Source organism: Somniosus microcephalus, chromosome 3 (genome assembly GCF_052327205.1).
Source record: "Somniosus microcephalus isolate GS21.2 chromosome 3, FLI_Smic_1.0, whole genome shotgun sequence".
Lineage (NCBI taxonomy): Eukaryota > Metazoa > Chordata > Chondrichthyes > Squaliformes > Somniosidae > Somniosus > Somniosus microcephalus.
In genome coordinates, this window is record NC_140989.1 from 110759131 (window position 1) to 110781416 (window position 22286).

General features: G+C 44.3%; 1 protein-coding gene across 1 annotated transcript in view; it reads right to left on the reverse strand.

Moving 5' to 3' along the window:
• Positions 1–21123, reverse strand: part of LOC147121259 (ribosomal protein S6 kinase alpha-2) — an 823768-nt gene extending 802645 nt beyond the window's left edge. The window contains exon 1 of the mRNA XM_085981473.1: positions 20743–21123. Coding sequence (XP_085837599.1) covers positions 20743–20790 — 48 coding nt within the window. The 5' untranslated portion in view covers positions 20791–21123. The remainder of the gene's footprint in view (positions 1–20742) is intronic.
• Positions 21124–22286: the final 1163 nt, after the last annotated feature.

Here is a 22286-nt window from a genome sequence, read left to right on the forward strand (position 1 = left end):
CGTTTTATGTTTGCATTTAAGTCCTTTGGATCCATGCATATTCTTAGATCATTGTTCTTTTTCTTTACACATACCATGGAGTTAACCCAGTCTGTCGGCTCTTCGACTTTCCTGATGACTCCTAGTGTGGTCATTCTGTCCAGTTCATTCTTGAGCCGGTCACACAGGGGTGCTGGAACTCTTCGTGGAGCATGTACCACTGGCTGAGACTCCTGCTTTAGCTGGATCTTGTAAGTGAATGGTAGAACTCCAAATCCTTTGAACACATCCTGGAAATTATTCACTACAGAATCCACCGAGTCATCTGGTCTGCTTATGGCACAGTTTATACGGTAGACTCTCTTGACCAGTTCTAAGTCCTCACAAGCTTTGTCACCCAGTAGTGAATCAAGCCTTTCAGCCACAACAGAAAACATGAGATGATGCACTTTGCCTTTGACTGTCACTTTAAGTCTGCATACACCTAAGCTATCTATTTTCTGTCCATTATAGTCCTTCAGTAGTACTGACTTTTTCTGTATTTTGGGCTTTTCTTTCATATTGTTAATGTCACTCATACTGATTAAGTTTGCTTTTGCCCCAGTGTCTAGTTTCAAGGTAACTAATGCTCCATTTACCTGCAGTGGGATCATCCATTTGTCCTCTTTTACTGCATTAACTTTATGTTCAGCATTGTCCATTTCTGAGGGCTGCACATTTTCTGTATCCTTTTTGATATTGTCACATGACACCATTCCTACAAAAAATGTCTCACTTAAATCAGTGGCCTCAATTACATTAACTTGTTGCCCTTTCTTAGTTTGTACTTTTGAAAAGCATTGTTTGGCAAAGTGATTCTTTCCATTACACTTTGTGCACATTTTTCCAAACGCTGGGCATTGTCTTAATTGGTGTTTGTAACCACAGCATTTACAATTAAAATTTTCATCCTCCGATTGCTTTTCATTTCTGTTCTGCCCATGTTTCTTCCCCTTATAGGACACAGCACCGACAGTAGCATTATCACTCATTACAATCGCATCATTATTGATTTCACTGAAAGTCTTCGTGTGCTTTCGAGCTAGCTCGCTGGCTTGGCATATTTTCACCGCATTTTCCAAATTTAGTTCAGTTTCTCTCAACAGACGTTCCCTGACTTTTTTATCATGAATACCAAACACAATCTGGTCACGAATCATGGATGCTTTGAGCTCAGAGAAATTACATGTCTGTGCTTTCAGTTTCAGATCAGTTATAAAGCTATCAAAAGTCTCATTTTGCTGCTGTGTCCGAGAACAGAAGATGTATCTTTCATAGGTCTCATTCTTTTTGGGAGAGCAATGTGCATCAAATTTTTTTAGCACATCTTCTAATTTTACTATGTTCTCCTCTGGATTAAATACAAATGTATTAAATACCTCTATCGCCTGTGGGCCTGCAACCATAAGCAGCAACGCTATCTTCCTTGCATCTGGCTTTGTACCGAGTCCGATGGCTGCAATGTAGAGTTCAAATTGTTGTTTAAAAGTCTGCCAATTGTAGTCAATTTTTTCTGTGAGTTTCAAACGCTCTGGTGGCTTCAAATTCTCCATGCCGCTTTTCACAATTTTCAGCAGATCTTCACCATCCTGGTACCATCTTATGTTCATTAATAAATAGACATTCTTATTATGAACACAGCTAGCTTTTGCTAGACACTTTTATTGAGCACATGTGGACTAGGTACTGTATCTGTAGAGGCTTCCATCTTGACTGCTGCCTTGTGGGTAGCCTAGTGCCTCATGGGTAATGTAGTCTTAAACACATACAGCTGGGTAGTGTAGTCTTATACATACAGCTATATACAGCTCTACACAGCTCTACGGCTCCACCTAGTGTCCACTATAGAATGACATGTTATTGATCATTACAATGTGTAGCCATGAAAATGCCAAAAGAAAGTAAAAGGGGTGGAATCATGGGGTTTTGCCCCTTTTACCTATGCCTTATAGCCATGGAATAATCATGTGGAAAGTTTAGGAAAATTGGTCAAAGCATATCAGAAAGTTGGGCATTTTTTTTAAGAAATGAAAGTGTTGAAGCCTTCCTTTTTCTCCTAGCCCAAGTGTCACCAGAACACACGCCTCCAGGATCCAAGAGGGTGGTTTACCTGTTGCCAGCCTCATGTAATGCCTTTCTTCAGCCAGCCCTTTCATGTAGCCCACATGTCTAATAATTTGTGTCAGATTGGCTCAGTTGGCAGCACTTCTGCCTGAATCAAAAGGTAGAGGGCTCAAGTCCCACTTGAGGGTTTGAGCACATAAATTAGGCTGACACGTTAGTCTCTCCTCAAACCCTGGAGCGCTTTGCTGATCGCTGTCCCAATACTGTATGAGCAAAGCTGACCATTTTCGAGTGAGGTCACTGAATCTCAATTCAACTCCAGATCAAATCTAGTAGTCTGAATAGACTGTATATCATGTGTGCTCATAGGTTGAACTTCTACCCACGAGTGCTATGGTAAATTCTTTCATCTGGACCGAATGTGGTAATGACTCTTTGCAAATGACAATGCTTTCCAGAGAGCTAGATTTTTCTTTAAAAGATCCTGCAGAGGCAATACAGCACATCAGCACATTATATGCCGCAGGGTGGTAGCATATGGGTCTGCAAACACGATTTCCCCTGTTATTGCAGATAGATAAGCATTCAGTGCAGGTGGGGCTTCTCACCCACATGGTGAAGGAGGGGAGGAAAAAACTGTAAGGAGGCGAAATTAGATAGCCCCTGATAATGGGTGCAGGGATGGCGATACACGATTAACCGGCGCCCGTTGATTGAAATGCAGCCAGCATAGTGGTGCCTGCTCATTAATATAATGTCAGCGTCCAGCCAGCACTAACCACGCTGTTCATTGGCTGGATGGATCAGCAGGGGGCCAATATCGTAACTTGCTAGCACCAATTAAAGCTAGCCTGCACTGTTTAAAGCTAGCCCGCACCTCTTAAAGGGGAGGTACATTGTGGTTGGAGCAGGTGCTGGGAGTATTGGAGGAAGTGAATCTGACCTGGGAAACAGTGAGGAATGGCACAACATGGGAGAGTGCGGGCTCCAAGGATTTTCGATGCTGCACTGGAGGCCTTGCTGGAGGAGGTGGAAAGGAGATGTCCTGTATCCACAGGGGGCAAGGAGGCTCTCCAGACACACACTCAAAAGGCAATGGGAGAGATTGTCATGGAAGTCAATGCCAGGAGTCAAGCTCTGAGGATCTGGATGCAGTGTTGCATGAAGTTCAATGACCTTACACAAATGGTCAGGGTCAGTGAATGCTCTTCAAATGCCACATCCTATCAACTGCAGCACTAGCCACAGCCACTGCTCAATTCACCAAACCCCATCACCCACCTATGAACAATCTCTATCAATTGGGACTCATACCTAACATGGATAGCTTCACTTCACCCTCACACACTTAACACTGCTGCAAGCCTCACACCCACAGCTCACAGTTTGCACACACTGCCAGCTATTCAACCATGACAGCCACATCACCCAAACAGATTGCACAACACTCACTGACACACTTTCCTGTCTCTTGCAGGACAAGGTGGTGCACAACTGGAGGCAGCAGCAGCTAACCTGTGGGGAACAGGCGCTTCTACATGATCTAACCCTCATGGAGGACACAGTGCAGGCCATTATTGGAATGGCCATGCTGAGGCCATGGCCAGTGGCAGGGCGGAAACTATCAAAGATGACGTTATCCTCATACCTAATCCTCCTTCTCACATCCCACTTCCCCCTCATCCCACAATCACTTCAGATTTACAAGCGGCAGGTGCTGTAATAATGCACCTGTTACACCCCACTCCCCTCACCACAACCTTACCCTTGTGCCTTTCTCCTTTCACGAACTGCAACCTACTCAGGCAGTGGTGGAACAGCAAGAAGACAGCGATGATGAAGACACACTGACATTCAATTTCACACCCGCAGCCACCAGCTCAGATACTGAGACTGCACGTAATTTAGAGGATAGCATAGAGGCGGGATCTGCATGTGGTGAGACACCGGGCACGAGTGGCCTGCAGCCAGAGTAGGGGGCAAAAATAGCACAGGTGCCAGCTCGTCGGAGGGCGAGGTTGCACACGGGTTCCGCTGCAGAGGACTCAATGAGGACTTCGATGTGGTAGCTTGAAGAAGAACACTGATGTGTATGCACAACAAAATGCTTGGTGCATTGCGAAGCCTGCCAGAAAACCTGCATGCAATGTCAAGGAGCATGGAGGAGTCTGGCACCAACTTGGCGCAGGGCTTTACACAGAGCTTGGAGCCCATCCTTTCCAGCATGGAAGCGGTGGCCAACTCCATTAGCACACTTGTGGACTCGACCATGATGCAGCGTTTGATGGCTGATATCTCAGCTTCCATTTCAGCACAAGCAGCAGCCACCCAACATCTGAATGCTGCAGTAGAAACTCAGACTGAACATAAGAACATAAAAAATAGGAGCAGGAGTAGGCCATATGGCCTCTCGAGCCTGCTCTGCCATTCAATAAGATCATCGCTGATCTTCGACCTCAACTCCACTTTCCCGCCCTATATCCATATCTCTTGATTCCCCTACAGTCCAAAAATCTATCGATCTCAGCCTTGAATATACTCAAAGACTCAGCATCCACAACCCTCTGGAGCACGAACCTGCTGTCCTCTCTCAGATTGACAGCATTCGTTCCACCACTGCCACTCTGCCAGTGCCCTTGCTCTTGCCTGTCAGCCAGCCAGCCCAGACTGCTGCCGTCCATGCCGAGATGGTGCAGTCTGCAGAAAGGCCTTCTAGGCCCAGAGCTGCGCGAGGTCATCCTCCAAGGTCATCTGCAGTCTCCTCCACTGAAAGTCAGCAGCCTTCCACCAGCCATGCTGCAGCACTGGGGTAGCACTCCGTAGGAACACTAGGATGGGCAAAGGTCTATGGAAGACAGGCTATGGAGTAAGGGAATGCACCAAGGTGATTAGTTTATGTTTGCATACAATATGGCATGATTTGATTTCTATATTTGGTTTGGAATGTTTATTTTGTGGAGGCTTTTATTTTTGCATTGTGGCCAAGCAGATGCTGTGATGGTCAGTGACAGAGGGAAGTTAAGTAATGTGGGACAGTTGGCAGGTCCCATGGAGCAGGTGTTTGGCTGCTTCGTCTTCCTCACATTCCGAGAATGGGAAGAGGCCTGAGAGGAGACCTGGGTTGAGGAGAGGGGAAAATCTACTTTAAAAAATTATAAACTACCAAACAGAAGAGCAGATGACAGTTGCTAATTAATTCCTGCAATGTTTTTAATGTGGAACAGTACGTCATACCAGAACCAGCTCTGCTACTAGGATACCCTGTCACATTGAATCAATTGATCCAAATCTATTGACCAGAGACCAACCACATCTAAACTTAGTTACAGTACAGCATACTGCTCCGCAGCAGTTTACACAGAAGGTGGACTGAATATTGATACCTGGGCAAACTGTTCGTTAACAACCCAAAATTGCATTTAACTCTTTGAGGAACCTGCGGCTTTCAAGTGACACTTCAATCAACACCTGGAGAGTAAGGGGAGAAGGAAGTTCTCCATGTTTCTAATGCTGAATATTACAACAGAGATCTCAGTAGATTTAATTCATCAAGCCGAAAATAAATTCAAAAATTAACCTCAAAACTAATTCAATGTGGTAGGAATTGCTTTGGGCGCAATCGGCAAACTAGATGTAACTTGCGCTCGAAATTGTGCTGTTTCTCCGAAGGGAAGTTATGGTTCAAGTTTCCGTCCAAATTCATTTGCATAATCACAAATGTAAAATTTACATAAGATTGCATAGAATATACAGCACAGAAACAGGCCATTCGGCCCAACCAGTCCATGCCGGTGTTTATGCTCCACTCGAGCCTCCTCCCACCCTTCCTCATCTAATTCTATCAACATAACCCTCTATTCCCTGCTCTCTCAAATGCTTATCTAGTTTCCCCTTTTATGCATCTATACTATTCATCTCAACTACTCTCTGTGGTAGCGAGTTCCACATTCTCACCACTCTCTGGGTTTCTTCTGAATTTCCTATTTGATTTCTTGGTGACTATGTTACGTATATTGATTGCCCTTAGTTTTGCTCTTCCCCACAAGTGGAAACATTCTCTCTCTGTCTACTCTATCAAAACCTTTCATAATTTTAAAGACCTCTATTCGGTCACTCCTCAGCCTTCTCTTTTCAAGAGAACAGGACCCAGCCTATTCATCCTTTCTTGATAGGTATAATCTCACAGTTCTGGTATCATCCCTGTAAATCTTTTTTGCCTCTATATCCTTTTTATAATATGGCGACTAGAACTGTACACAGTTCTCCAAATGTGGTTTAACCAAGGTTCGATACACATTTAGCATAACTTTTCTACTTTTCAATTCTATCCCTCTACAAATAAACACTATTGCGTGGTTTGCTTTTGTTATGGCATTATTGACCTGCATCGCAACTTTTACTAATTTGTGTATTTGTACTCCAAGATCCCTTTGCTCCTCTAACCCATTTAGATTCTTATTTTCTAACTAATATGTGACCTCCTTATTTTTTTATCAAAATGTAACACCTCACACTATGTTGAAATCATTTGCCAATTTTATTTGCATTCTGCAAGTTTATGAATGTCTTCCTGTAATTTGTTGCAGTCCTCCTCAGTGTTGACTATCTCTTCCAATTTGGAGTCGTCCATAAATTTAGAAATTGTGTTTTTGATTCCAAAGTCTAAATTGTTAATATAAATTGTGAACAACAGTGGTCCCAGCTCTGATCCTGTGGGACCCCACCTCCCACCTTCTGCCACTCTGAATAGCTACCCTTTATCCCTACTCTCTGCTTGCTGTCTTTCAGCCAGCTAGTTGTCCATTCTGCTACTCATCCCATGACTCCGCATTCTCTGACTTTATTCATTAATCTATTATGTGATACCTTATCGAAGGCCTTTTGGAAATCTAGATATATTACATCTACAACATTACCCTAGTCTACTCTCTCTGTTATCTTCCTTGAACCAGAGCAATCGGTCAGCGTAAAGAACGTAATTGTTTATTTTTTCCTTGCATTAAAACATATTCCTTGATGTATTTAAGAATGGTAACCTGGAGCAGTTTTCTTAATACAGCTGAAAATGGGTTTATCACAAAAAATAAACATTTATAATAAGAGTGTCTAGTCCTCCACCTGTGAGTAACCTGATTTTAAATGATAATGAGTTAACCAGTCTCATCCCCCCACCTAGCCCATCTCCTCTCTGACTTCCCACTTCCACTATTATCCTTGTGTCCCAATCCTTGGTGCCAGCTGCCCACCCACCTATTGTGCAGCAACTTCCAGTAAAGTAACAGAGGAGGATATTGACATGAGGGTAGGCGACCAGGAAAGCTGCTGAGATTGGATCAGTGGGAAGATCCGGAGTCTGGTTGCAATACGTTGCGAGGGGACACCAGACCTGAATGGGTACATGAGACTGCGTAGAGCAGTGAGTCTCTGCCTGAGTGCCCTTTGCTGACAGACCCCAGGACTGTCATCCTATTGCTGCTGGATCCCAGGATCTCTGCACTTCATGCTGCCAGCCCCCAGGGCCTGGAATTTCCTCTGACCCATTTCTGTTCCTGCTCCGCCAACATAACTGATGTGCATAAATGGGGTTTCTACCTCACTGTCGGGGAAGTTAGTGGAGCAGGAGCAACTCCAAGGACATTCACCCCCATGGCCTATTTTCAGTGTTGGCAGTCCCCACAAGCCTTGGAATTTTTTTTCTTTTTAACAGGGATTCCTGGGGTTTAGCAACATTGGAGCAGGGTCCCGGGATATGACAGCACAGTATGGGAGGGTCCCGGGATATGGCAGCACAGTGTGGGAGGGTCCCGGGATATGACAGCACAGTATGGGAGGGTCCCGGGATATGGCAGCACAGTATGGGAGGGTCCCGGGATATGACAGCACAGTATGGGAGGGTCCCGGGATATGACAGCACAGTGTGGGAGGGTCCCGGGATATGACAGCACAGTATGGGAGGGTCCCGGGATATGGCAGCACAGTATGGGAGGGTCCCGGGATATGACAGCACAGTATGGGAGAGTCCCGGGATATGACAGCACAGTATGGGAGGGTCCCGAGATATGACAGCACAGTATGGGAGGGTCCCGGGATATGGCAGCACAGAATGGGAGGGTCCCGGGATATGGCAGCACAGTATGGGAGGGTCCCGGGATATGACAGCACAGTATGGGAGGGTCCCGGGATATGGCAGCACAGAATGGGAGGGTCCCGGGATATGACAGCACAGTATGGGAGAGTCCCGGGATATGACAGCACAGTATGGGAGGGTCCCGGGATATGACAGCACAGTATGGGAGGGTCCCGGGATATGGCAGCACAGAATGGGAGGGTCCCGGGATATGACAGCACAGTATGGGAGGGTCCTGGGATATGACAGCACAGTATGGGAGGGTCCCGGGATATGACAGCACAGTATGGGAGAGTCCCGGGATATGACAGCACAGTATGGGAGGGTCCCGGGATATGGTAGCTCAGTATGGGAGGGTCCCGGGATATGGTAACACAGTATGGGAGAGTCCCGGGATATGACAGCACAGTAGGGGAGGGTCCTGGGATATGGCAGCACAGAATGGGAGAGTCCCGGGATATGGATGCACAGTATGGGAGAGTCCCGGGATATGACAACACAGTATGGGAGGGTCCCGGGATATGACAGCACAGTATAGGAGGGTCCCGGGATATGGCAGCACAGTATGGGAGGGTCCCGGGATATGGCAACACAGTATGGGAGGGTCCTGGGATATGGCAGCACAGTGTGGGAGGGTCCCGGGATATGGCAGCACAGTATGGGAGGGTCCCGGGATATGGCAGCACAGTATGGGAGGGTCCCGGGATATTGGCAATCTTCAGGACCACCTTCACTTTAGTACTACGAAACCCCAGCACCCACACCCTCATGCTGCTAAAATCTCAACACTTCTGCCACTGTCCAGAATCCCCATCCCAGTCCTTCTAAACCCCAAAACATTCCCAGTGCGAGCCGAGTCATGGCCGCCCTATCCCACAGTGCTGATAGTGAGGCCTCCAAGTAACTGCTAATGAGAAACTACTAAGTTCTTATGAAAACAACCAATCTTGAGTGACCAGACAGGAGAACCTATCACTAAAAGGAAGGAAAAGGTGAACCAATCAAATTATTCAAAATAAGGTTCTAAACAAAATAAAAACATTTGAAGAATTACATATTTCACAATAATATGATTGCATTTATCCACTGAACTACCTTTTGTGTCTTTCAATGCTTTTATTAAACTTGTTACTAGAAGTTCTCAGCTTCTCCCAGAAGCCTGGGCTTGGACAAACATTGTTGCCTCCGAACCCTTTCAGGGCTCTGTTGGAGACATATCCAAGATCTCCAGTCGGCGGCCCAAAAATGCATAAGGCAGGTGTCAGGGCTGGCAGTTATGTGAACTTTGCCTGCAATGACGCCAGTCAGAATGAGTGCTGGCTTCCCACAGGTGCAGTGTGCCATCTTGTTGTACGAGGCCCCTTGGGTCGGAGTGATCATAATATGATCGAATTCTTCATTCAGATGGAGAATGAAGTAGTTGACTCAGAGACTAGGGTCCTCAATTTAAATAAAGGAAACTACGATGGTCTGAGGAGCGAGTTGGGTAGAATTAATTGGGGAATGTCACTCAAAGGGTTGACGGTGGATAGGCAATGGCAAATATTCAAAGACCGAATGGATGAGCTACAGAATTTGTTCATCCCAGTTTGGCATAAAAGTAAAACAAAAAAGGTGACTCAACCGTGGCTAACAAGGGAAATTAGGGATAGCATAAGATCCAAGGAGAGGACATATAAATTGGCCAGAAAAAAACAATAATCCAGAGGATTGGGAGCAGTTTAGGATTCAACAAAGGAGGACAAAGGGATTAATTAAGAAAGGGAAAATAGAATATGAGAGTAAGCTCGCAGGGAACATAAAAACTGACTGTAAAAGCTTTTATAGATATGTGAAGAGAAAAAGATTGGTGAAGTCAAGCGCAGGTCCCTTGCAGTCAGAATCACGGGAATTTATAATGGGAAACAAAGAAATGGAAGACCAACTAAATACATACTTTGGTTCTGTCTTCACAAAGGAGGACACAAATAACCTCCCAGAGATGCTGGGGAACATAGGGTCTGATGAAAGGGTGGAACTGAAAGAAATCAGTATTTGTAGGGAAATGGTGTTAGGAAAATTGATGGGACTGAAGGCCGGTAAATCCCCAGGGCCTGATAATCTACATCCCAGGGTACATAAGGAAGTGGCCCTAGAAATAGTAGATGCATTGCTGGTCATCTTCCAGAACTCGATAGACTCTGGAACAGTACCCATGGATTGGAGGGTAGCTAATGTTACCCCACTATTAAAAAAGGTGGTAGAGAAAAAGCAGGGAATTATAGACCGGTAAGCCTGACCTCGGTAGTGGGGAAAATGCTAGAGTCTATTATAAAAGATGTAATAGCAGAGCACTTGGAAAGCAGTGACAGGATCGGACAAAGTCAACATGGATTTACAAAAGGTAAATCATGCTTGACTAATCTACTGGAATTTTTTGAGGATGTAACTGGTAAAATAGATAAGGGAGAACCAGTGGATGTGGTGTATTTGGACTTTCAGAAGGCTTTTGATAAGGTCCCACATAAGAGATTAGCGTGGAAAATTAAGGCACATGGGATTAGGGGCAAGGTATTGACTTGGATAGAGAACTGGTTGGCGGACTGAAAGCAAAGAGTTGGAATAAACGGGTCGTTTTCCGAGTGGCAGGCAGTGACTAGTGGGGTACTGTAAGGATCGGTCCTAGGACCCCAGCTGTTCACAATATATATTAATGATCTGGACGAGGGAATTGGATGTAATATCCCCAAATTTGCAGATGACACAAAGCTGGGTGGGAGGGTAAGCTGTGAGGAGGATGTCGTGAAACTCCAGTACGATTTGGACAGGTTGGGTGATTGGGCAGAAACATGGCAAGTGCACTATAATGTGGATAAATGTGAGGTTATCCACTTTGGTGGCAAAAACAGGAAGGCAGATTATTATTTGAATGGCAATAGATTGGGAGAAGGGGAAGTGCAAAGAGACCTGGGTGTTCTTGTGCACCAGTCGCTGAAGGTAAGCATGCAGGTGCAGCAGGCGGTTAAGAAGGCAAATGGTATGTTGGCCTTTGTATCAAGAGGGCTCGAGTACAGGAACAAGGATGTCTTGCTACAGTTGTACAGGGCCTTGGTGAGACCACACCTTGAGTATTGTGTGCAGTTTTGGTCACCTTACCTGAGGAAGGACGTTCTTGCCATGGAAGGAGTGCAGCGAAGATTCACCAGGCTGATACCTGGGATGGCAGGAATGACGTATGAGGAGAGGTTGTGTCGATTGGCCTTATACTCACTGGAGTTTAGAAGATTGAGAGGGGATCTCATCGAAACCTATAAAATTCTGTCAGGCCTGGAAAGACTAGATGCTGGAAGGATGTTTGTGATGGCCGGGGAGTCCAGAACCAGGGGTCATAGTTTAAGGATAAGGGGTAAGCCATTTAGGACTGAAATGAGGAGGAATTTCTTCACCCAGAGAGTGGTGAACCTGTGGAATTCTCTGCCAGAGAGGGGGGTGGGGGCCAGTTCATTAAATATATTCAAGAAAGAGTTGGATATATTTCTTAAGGCTAAAGGGATCAAGGGATATGGGGAGAAGGCAGGGACAGGGTGTAATGATATCAGCAAATAGTGATGGTATTTGCCTGTTTGATTATGATGCCTTACCAGCATATTTGCCTGTTTGATTATTTATGCCTGACCAGCAGAGGGCATGTGAGAGAGAGAGTTTAGTTTTAGTTTCATTTTCGATGGATCTCTAAGATGGTGTCTCCTGTAATGCTGTTAACTGAGTTGAACATACATTAGATAAAAAGACATTCTCTTTCATGAATGTGTCGTCATTGAACCCACATACAAATCAATACATGGTGTCAGAAGTGATTGAAAGAGATGAAGAGGAAAAATCTGAAGTTAAATCAGCTCTTCACATATTAGCAAGCCAAAAGAGAACATCGTTACTTACCATTGGAGAATAGCTAACGAAGTGAAAAATGGTAGGATTACAGCCACCGGCGAAGCTTCAGTTGACAGGTAATGTGGCTGAAAATTGGAGGAGATTCAAACAACGTTTGGAGTTGTATTTAGCGGCAATCGGAGCTGACGAGAAAAGTGATAAAATGAAAGCGTCAGTGTTCTTACATGTCGTGGGTGATGAAGCGCTGGAGGTGTATAATAACTTCACATTCGCTGCTGATGGAGACAAAATGAAGCTGGATAAAATAATGGAACAGTTTGAGGCCTACTGCATACCTAAACGTAACGTGACGTTTGAGAGGCACAGATTTTTTACATGTGTACAGAAAACGGGAGAGACTATTGATCAGTATGTGACTGAACTGAGAAACCGAAGCAAAACATGTGAATTTGGGGGACTGACAGACTCGCTGATAAAAGACAGACTGGTGTGTGGTATTCCAGATAATGGTCTAAGGGAAAGACTGCTAAGAGAGCAAGATCTAGACCTGGGAAAAGCCATAGCACTGTGTAGGGCTACAGAGACTGTGAAGTCGCAAGCAAAGGAACTGTTCTGTGACAGTAGCTGCAACGTGGATGCAGTGAGAATGAACGGACACAAACCGTTTAACAAAAAGAGCGCCAATGTGAAAAAAGAGGCGTGGCCAGCGAACAAAAATGAAAGGGGCAATCGAAAGCCATGTAGTCGATGCGGTACACAGCATCCACCAAAAAAGTGTCCAGCATATGGTAAAACATGCAATAGTTGCAACAAAAACAACCATTATGCCCGTTGCTGCAAGAACCAAGCACAACAAAGCAAGGTCCATACAGTAGATGAAAGCGAGATAGAGGAGTTCTATGTAGATGTTGTGTCTGAAAACAAAAAAGAAAAAAGAGACTGGATGTTGACACTAAAAGTGAATGACATACACATTCCATTTAAATTGGATACTGGAGCACAAGTTAATGTGATATCAGAGACTGATTTTAAGAAAATTAGACCCAGACCAAAGATACATGGAATAAAAGTGAAAGTGACAGGATACTCAGGTACTGATATACCAGTGAAAGGAAGATGCATTGTCAAAGTGACACACAAGGACAGAGAGCACACGTTAGCATTAATCGTGGTGCCAAAGGATGTGCAAGCCATACTAGGTTTAATAGTCTGTGAGAGACTGAACCTGGTAAAGAGAGTCCTCGTTGTGGAAAGCGAAGGAGAGTCAGTCTATGATGAACTCATGAAAGAGTACAAAGACCTATTTCAGGGTCTAGGCTGCCTTCCAGGAGAACACACGATCAGAGTAGATAAAAGTATGCCAACGGTCATACATCCATGCAGAAAAGTTCCGTTTGCTCTTCAAAAGCAACTGAAGGCAGAGTTGGACAGGATGGAAAGCCTGAACGTGATTCAAAGGATAGATGAGCCAACTGAGTGGGTGAGTTCCCTCGTCGTTGTGGACAAAAAGAATGGAAAGCTCAGAATTTGCCTGGATCCAAGAGATCTAAACAGAGCAATAAAGAGAGAGCACTTCAAGCTTCCTACACGTGAGGAAATCATGTCACAGTTTGCAAATGCAAAGTATTTCAGCAAGTTAGATGCATCATCAGGATTTTGGCAGATGAAACTGGATGAGGCAAGTTCAAGACTGTGCACGTTCAACAGTCCATTTGGCAGATACAGATTCCTAAGGTTACCATTTGGCATTGCCTCAGCTCCTGAAGTGTATCACAAAACTATCCATATGATCTATGAGCACCTGGAGGGAGTTGATACATCAATGGATGACATCATAGTATGGGGAACCACGAGAACTGAGCATGACGAGAGACTGAAAAAAGTGCTGGAAGCAACAAGGAAAACAAACCTGAAGCTGAATAGAGAGAAATGCCAGCTCGGGGTGACAGAACTGACATTCGTGGGAGACATCCTTAGCAGTGAGGGCATCAGACCAGATGCCAGAAAGGTGTCCACCATTGAGAATATGCCAAAGCCACAATGCAAAAAGGACGTGCAGAGGTTTAATGGAATGATCAACTACATGGGTAAATTCATATCCAACCTCTCAGAAAAGATGGCGCCACTGAGACGACTAACCGAAAAGAACATAGAATGGGAATGGAATCATGAGCATGAGAAGTCATGGAGCGATCTAAAGAAACTGCTCACAGAGGAACCAGTTCTGAGGTTTTATGACCCAGCGAGACCCATCAAGATATCATCAGATGCATCACAGAGTGGGCTCGGTGCCATTCTTCTGCAAAAATATGACTACTGGCAACCTATTGCATATGCATCACGCTCAATGACAGACGCGGAGACGCGATATGCTCAAATAGAAAAGGAGCTGCTCAGCATCACATACGCCTGTGAAAGATTTCACCAGTTTGTGTCAGGACAAGCAATCAGTGTAGAGACTGACCATAAGCCCTTGATTGCATTGTTCAAAAAGCCACTAAATAGCTGTCCGCTTAGAATACAAAGAATGATGATCAGGCTGCAACGCTATACACTGAATGTTGCGTGCACACCGGGTAAGCTGATGTATACAGCAGACACGTTGTCCAGAGCTGTTGACCCAAGTGAGCCCGCATACACCAAAATGGATGAAAAAGTGAACGCCTACGTGGACATGATCACAAGTGCACTGCCAATAGCAGATGCAAAAATGGAGCTCATAAAGACTGAGACAAACAAAGATGAAACACTGAAACGACTGAGGAAAAGCATCTTGGATGGATGGCCCAACATGAAGCAAGACTGCTCACCTGACATGGCAGAGTACTGGAACTGTAGGGCGGAACTATCAGTGGTCGAAGACATCATCTACAAAGGAAGTAAAATAGTTATCCCAAAGAGTCTGAGAAAAGAGATGCTAAAAAGGATCCATGGAGGACATCTGGGAATCGAAAGTGTAAGAAAAGAGCATGAGAGGTGATGTACTGGCCACGAATCAACCAAGATGTGACAAATGAGGTGTCAAACTGCACAATATGCCTGAAATATCGAGCAAGCAATCCGGTAGAACCACTAAGGCCACACCCAGCGCCAGACAGACCTTACCAGAAGGTAGGCGCTGACCTATTTGTATGTCAAGGGAAGGACTATCTTGTAGTCACAGACTATTACTCCCTGTATCCAGAGGTTTGTAGACTGTACACCACCACTGCAGATGCCGTGATAACATGTATGAAAGCCATATTCTCCAGACATGGCGTGGCAAGCGAGGTCTTCACAGACAACGGACCCTAGTTTTACAATGCAAGTTTCCGACACTTTGCCAAAGAGTGGGACTTTGTCCACGCAATGTCAAGTCCTCACTTTCCACAGTCCAATGGACTAGTGGAAAAATCGGCCCAGACAGTGAAAAGACTGATGTACAAGGCAAAAGACAGTGGAACTGACTTCTACCAGAGCATGCTTGTATACCGCACAACGCCGCTCGAGTGTGGTATGTCACCAGCCCAACTCCTTATGGGACGTCTGTTAAGGTCAAACCTACCCATCCCCGGAGAACCTCCTGGAAACAAAAGAGGGGGAGAAAGTGAGAAAGTTCAAAGAACAACAGAAAGAGAAGCAAAAGTACTACTATGACAGAGGAACACAAAACCTACCTGAACTCCACACTGGTGACCAAGTAAGGTTCAAAGACAAAACAAACATATGGACTCAGAAGGGAACTGTCCTGAGTGAAGTCCAACCAAGATCATACACCATTCAGACAGATGAGGGTGCTGTTCTGCGAAGAAATCGTCGAGATCTTCTCATGGGACCAGCCACAGCAAGTCAAAAGACTGATACTGTTGAACAACCTGATCACACAGCAGGTCAAAAGACTGATACTGTTGAACAACCTGATCACACAGCTGAGAAATCATCATCTGAGGCAACAACTCAGATTCAAGGACAATCAATCAGAAAATCCTCAAGACACATGAAGCCTCCTGAGAGACTCATTGAGCAAGTTTAAGGACTCTTGTTATAGAAGGAAGTAATGTTATCTTATTCTCTCTTCAAGTTCAAGTGTATTTACATATTTCATGTGAACACACAAAACAAGGTTAAAAAACCTTGATAATGATAATGATAATGTAAGTTCATTAAGTGTTACAGTTAAAATGCAGAGTAATACAAAGAAAACATGTTGTTAGATAAAAATAAAATACTTTTGTTTTAAGAAAGGGAGATGTAATGATATCAGCAAATAGTGATGGTATTTGCCTGTTTGATTATGATGCCTTACCAGCATATTTGCCTGTTTGATTATTTATGCCTGGCCAGCAGAGGGCATGTGAGAGAGAGAGTTTAGTTTTAGTTTCGTTTTAGATGGATCTCTAAGATGGTGTCTCCTGTAATGCTGTTAACTGAGTTGAACATACTTTAGATAAAAAGACATTCTCTTTCATGAATGTGTCGTCATTGAACCCACATACAAATCAATACACAGGGTACTGAATTTGGATGATCAGCCATGATCTCATTGAATGGTGGAGCAGTCTCGAAGGGCCGAATGGCCTACTCCTGCTCCTATCTTCTATGTTTCTATGTTTCTATGTGGCAATCCACGCACCCCCAGATCAATCAGGAGTATTTGTGAACCGCAAGGGCTTGCACCAGTGTGCAGATGGTGTGCGACCACAAAAAGATATTTATGCAAGTGTGGGCAAGATTCCTGGGGAACTGCCGTGATGCTTTTGTCCTGCGGCAGTCCAAGATCTCTGACGTCTTTGGACCTGCAAGCAGACTTAAGGGGTGGCTGCTAGGAGACAAGGGATACCCATTTTAAACATGACTGATGACCTATGTTCCCTGTAAGCTGCACTTTGTTCTGCGCAGCCTGTTTCTTTTAATGCATGGTCCCTTTAAATTTCTGCACATGCATGGTATTTATAATGTAAAAGTCGGTGAGCAGCCTGCCCTGAGCCTTGCAGATTACTGCACGGCCACAGCTTAGAGGGAACATTGCTGATGACACCCAAGAGAAGCCCAACCAATGACGCACAAGAGCCCTACAATGAAAGACATATGACTCCCAGATGTGTTATTGAGCAAGCGATTGGCATGCTGAAGATGCGCTTCAGGTGCCTGGACAGATCTGGAACCACCCTTAAGTAGGCACCAGCCAGAGTGTCCAGAATGGTCGTGGTGTGCTGCGCTCTGCACAACATTGCATAACAGCGAGGGTTGGAGCTGCAGGAAGAACAAGGTGCAGAGCACACATTGTCTGTGGACATATCCAAGGAGGAGGAGGAGGAAGAGGAAGAGGAGGAAGATGAAAAGCAGGAAAGTGATGATGACACTGCAGCACCAGCTACTCACAATGCTGCCCAGGATGCCAGAAATTCCCTTATTAGTGCAAGTTAGTTACCACCACTGGACTGATGTAAGAACCACATGTAACGGCCACTCTTTCCACCACCTCCACTGCCCCCCCCTTTCCCGCTCCCACCCCCCACTGCAAATGCCACTGACACAAAGCAGTCCTGCAAACAACCAACCACCCATTGCACATCCCCCATTGGTCCCCATCAATTCATGTCTTCTCATTCATCATCAAATAAGTTAAATGCGACTTGCTACCCAATAACCAAGAATGGGCAAGACAGGAAAGTGGTGCAAAGTAATATGCAATTCTACTAAAGAACAGAAACTTCACAACATAACATTTTCTCAAACACCCATGTGCCTACCCTTGTGTAACTACAAAGCTTTACTCTTCCTTTTCCTATCACTCCTATGTGGTGCAACCCCTATGGCTTCAGCAGAGGCAGAGGCAGGCTGCTCACATCACTGTTCTGACTGCTGAGATGCTCTTGGCCTCTGACTTCTGGATTTTGGAGGCCATGAGGGCCCCACCAAAGACTGCTCCACCTGCACCTGTGCAGGGGCAGACTCGACCATTGGGACAAGGCAGAGTGAGGGGGTGATGTGCACAATAGAATGTATGTAAATGTGCAACTGTACTCACCTTTCCTGACTTGGTTAGGTCATTAAAGTGCTTCCTGCACTGAATCCAGGAGCATGGCACAATGCTCCTGCTGCTCCTGGGCCACTTCCAGCCACACCTTCTTTGTGGCAGCAGCAGGTGTCTTCCTCCCATTACTGGGGAAGAGTATCTCTCTGTGGCTCTTCACTGCCCCCAGCAGCACATTAAGGGAGTTGTCATTAAAGTGGGGTGCAACCTTTGACCATCCTGAACCATTTTCAAAGTTCTCCCTTTCTTGCTTCCAGCGCCCAACTCCTCCAAATTCAATCTTTGGATTGGCCTTTAAATACTGGAGTTGAGATTGCATCATGTGGGCTCTCATCACGCCCGTTGCCATGTAATCAACGCCAAACCCAGAAGTAAAATGATAATGAGATGGCTGCATTAAAATACCACTGACAGGCGCACGGAACTTACTTCAAGTTTCCCACACAATATCAAACCCACCCACTCCCAACACCCTAACAGAATTAATATCGGGGCCTTTGGCTTTGAAGGGAGCCATTCTGCCTCCTTAGAAAGATAATCAAGCCAAAGAATTCTGTTGTGGCCAACCGAGGGTTTAATGGGCAGATATTCTAAGCACTTGTTCAGATCTGCCTCCTTGACATGGGCAAATTCCCCCTTGGAAATTGTTGTAACGACGCAAACACAGTGGAATCCTGGTAGAAACAGGTTCCGGCGATTGACTGACAGGCGATCTACCCCATTTATACATACAAAAGTGGAGTAGAAATATGGAACTTACTCCCCAAAGGCTGTGGATGCTGGGACAATTGGAGCTTTCAATACTGAGATCAATACATTTTTGTTAGCTAATGGTATCAAGGGATATGGGGTTGAGGTGCAGATCAGCCATGATCTAACTGAATGGCCTGAGGAGCTAAATGGCCTACGCCTGTTCCTAAAATACCAATGTTCCTATATCTTGGCTGAGACCAGAATATCAGGCCTTAACTGTTATTTTAAAGCAGAAATATTATTTGTGTGTGTATGTGTATGAGAGAGTGAAACAGAAATAAATGGATATTTTGAACATGACAGACAATATTGATTAACCATCGGTTCCAACATCTGGGCCCCCAGGGGATCAAATTAGCGCCAGGGAAAGGGTACAGTGAAAATCCTTTCGAATATCACCAGGAATGACATCTCACTGGAATAGAGGTAAAGGGGGAATTTAACAGATGTTTAGAAAATTCTGAAAGGTTTTCAAAAGGTAAGTAGTGAAAAATTGTTCACATTGGCTAGTAAATCGATAACAAAGGAATCACAGAATCAATAGAAGAATGAGGAAGGAAATTAAAAGAAATCTTTTCACAAAGAACGTCATTAGGACATGGAATGCTTTACCAAAGTGGCTAATGGGGCAGAGATTATGACATTGGCCCAGAAATTTGGGTCTCCACGGGTGAGTACACATGGGGTACTCACCCGTAAGCCCAATGGAAGTGCCGGTTTCATGCATGCACTGTGCATGCGCGGGAAACCGGCACTTCCGTTCCCCTGAAAGAAGGGGTTCAGAGGTGGAACGCGTGCACAGGAGAGGCAGCGCGTGCGCATTGAACTTACGTTTTTTTTGCAGGTTTTCCCGGGAGAGTAAGTCTCCAGGAGTTACACTTTTAAAAATTAAAAAATTTTTTCCACAGGTTTATTATTTTTAAATACTTTAAAGAAAGGTAAGTTTATTTTTAGCCCCGTTAGAAAATGTAATTAATTTTTTCAAAAATTTAAATTATTGCTTAAAATAGTTATTTCATGTAATTTATAGTTTATTTTAAAAATGTGATTTAAAAAAAAATTTATTTGAAGATTTAGTGATGTTTTGGGGCTTATAGTATTTATAGGTTTGACAGGTCAAACTTATGAATGAAGCATTCCCTGCTACCATTGGCTCTCCATGGCCCACGTGATCCGAGGGGACGCATCGAACTAACTGCGCCCCTGGGATACGCAAGCACTGCGCACTGGCAGTTGGAGGAGGCCCAGGATCGGAATCCCACGTGGGCCCACAGCTCAACGGCTGGCGCGGTAGGTAAGCGCAGGTCGGGGGCTTGCACCCGCGGGAAGCCCCCGACCCGAATTTCTGGGCCAATATGTAAAAGAATTTGAGGATTCAATGGGGGAAGGACAGGGAAATGGCATTAGATTGTTTAGGCTCTATTTGAAGAGTTGGCACTGGCAGAAGCATAATGGCTGAAAGAGTTCCTTCTGTATAATCTCTATGATTGTATAATTTCAAGAGTGTGATCCCATCAAGGAACAGAAATGACAATTGCACACAGGACAACTATTCCCGTTCATGGTTTTGATGTCATCTGAAACTTTTGATAAGATTACTTCATCATAACAACTCTCAGTCATCTATTATTCTGCATTTTAGCTTACAACTATCAACCACTTTGTTCCAAGTATGTATTATTGCCTGTACAATTCTATCTCAGGTCTCAATTATTCTCTATGTATTTAAATTTTGGTGCAGAAATATCACAGCAGTTGTCTAAGGGTTAATAGGCAATTGATCATTTACTTACTGCCTGTGGTTAAACTAACCTGTAATTGTAAAACTCTTCAAAGATCTGTCCTTCAAACAATATCATTAATTATCTCGGAAGGAGGAAACCATTTAACTTACCCTCTTTATAAAGAATCTTCTGAGTTTTTGGTGAGGCAGTTTCATCATTTTCCTGCTTAAAACCACAGATAGCTGCTACAGAAACTCGGAGAAAGCTTTCCAACTAGACATCTCTCATCGTCTTTGTTAATAACCTTTGTGACCCGCTTAGCTTAAGCACGGCACCACACACATATCACCCTCAAACGTGGCGACAGATTTGAAAGGATCATGCAGGTTGTGTTTTACAGCCAATATCAGGTGAAAACAGTGCACATCCACCATCCGCTCAGGAGTCAGTCTGTCATCACACTGATGGAGAGCTGCAAGCAAGGCCAGGCAATTTCCTAACACAACCTCTCTATCTGTTTACAGACAGAATAATTTCTTGCCAATGTTTATATACCAGAGAGAGAAAAAAATGGATGGTCTCATCAATTTGAGCGACTCTCCCAAACCTGCTGCCAGCACAGAATCTACTTTAAAACAAATCAGCTAGCCTGACCCTTCCCAAAAAGAGTCAAAGATTATTGACCTCCAGCTGCCTGCCTGCAATGAATACAGACCTCCTGCTCATTGAACTCACATCATTAGAGATTACCTTTCTCTCTAAACACAAAGGTTTGCTTTGCCATTCTGTCTTTCACTACTGAAGCTGAGCTTCTTTATTCAGCCATCAAAGCAGGGAAAAGAGGATGACATTTTTTGTTGTTATTACTGGATTATTGGAAAACTAATCCTTCATTTTAAGACTCTTCTATTTGTGCCTAAAAATAAAATGCCAGGAGTAAGTAGAACTAAGAAAGGAAATGGAATTACATCTTTCAGTAACAATGTCATCTATTGGTTTCGTATTATTTAACAGGGCACTGGGTTTGCGTAGATGCATTAGGGATTATATATAGGAATATAAATCTGACATGATTACTTAGGACAACCCCTGCCTTAAAGACTTATGGAGTTTTTAATGTATTTGTATTTAGAGGTTCCTTTGCTTTTAAGGTCATATGTTGCTGCCTCCTGCAATTGTGGTTCCTATTACAGTTTGAAGATTTGAACAGCGTGGACTCTACGAATTTAGATTTTGTCTCTAAAATACAATATTTTGTGAATCATGAAACACCATGTGGTGTCAAACTGAAGTGGTGCGAGATTACTGCCTCTAGGGAGTCTCTCGCCTCTTCACTCCGGATTTACACTGCAAGTTTAGCACTGCTGTGAAGCAGAAACTGCTTCTTGGCTTTTAGTTAAGGGAAAAGAGGAGGAAACATGAAATTGAGATGTGGCCATAAGTGCTTAAAAACTCACTGAAGTGAAACTATTTAAATTTATTAACTAAAGGCAAATAATCACCATTGTCAGCATTTTTCCAGGGTTTCAGGACAACCCACATGAAAATTCACCCCCAAAATCTATTATTCGATACATTTATTGAACTAAGCATCTGACGAAAGGTCAGTGACCTGAAACGTTAACTCTGTTTCTCTCTTCACAGATGCTGCCTGACCTGCTGAGTATCTCCAGCATTTTCTATTTTTAAGTACAGTCTGAGCAATTTACTTAAT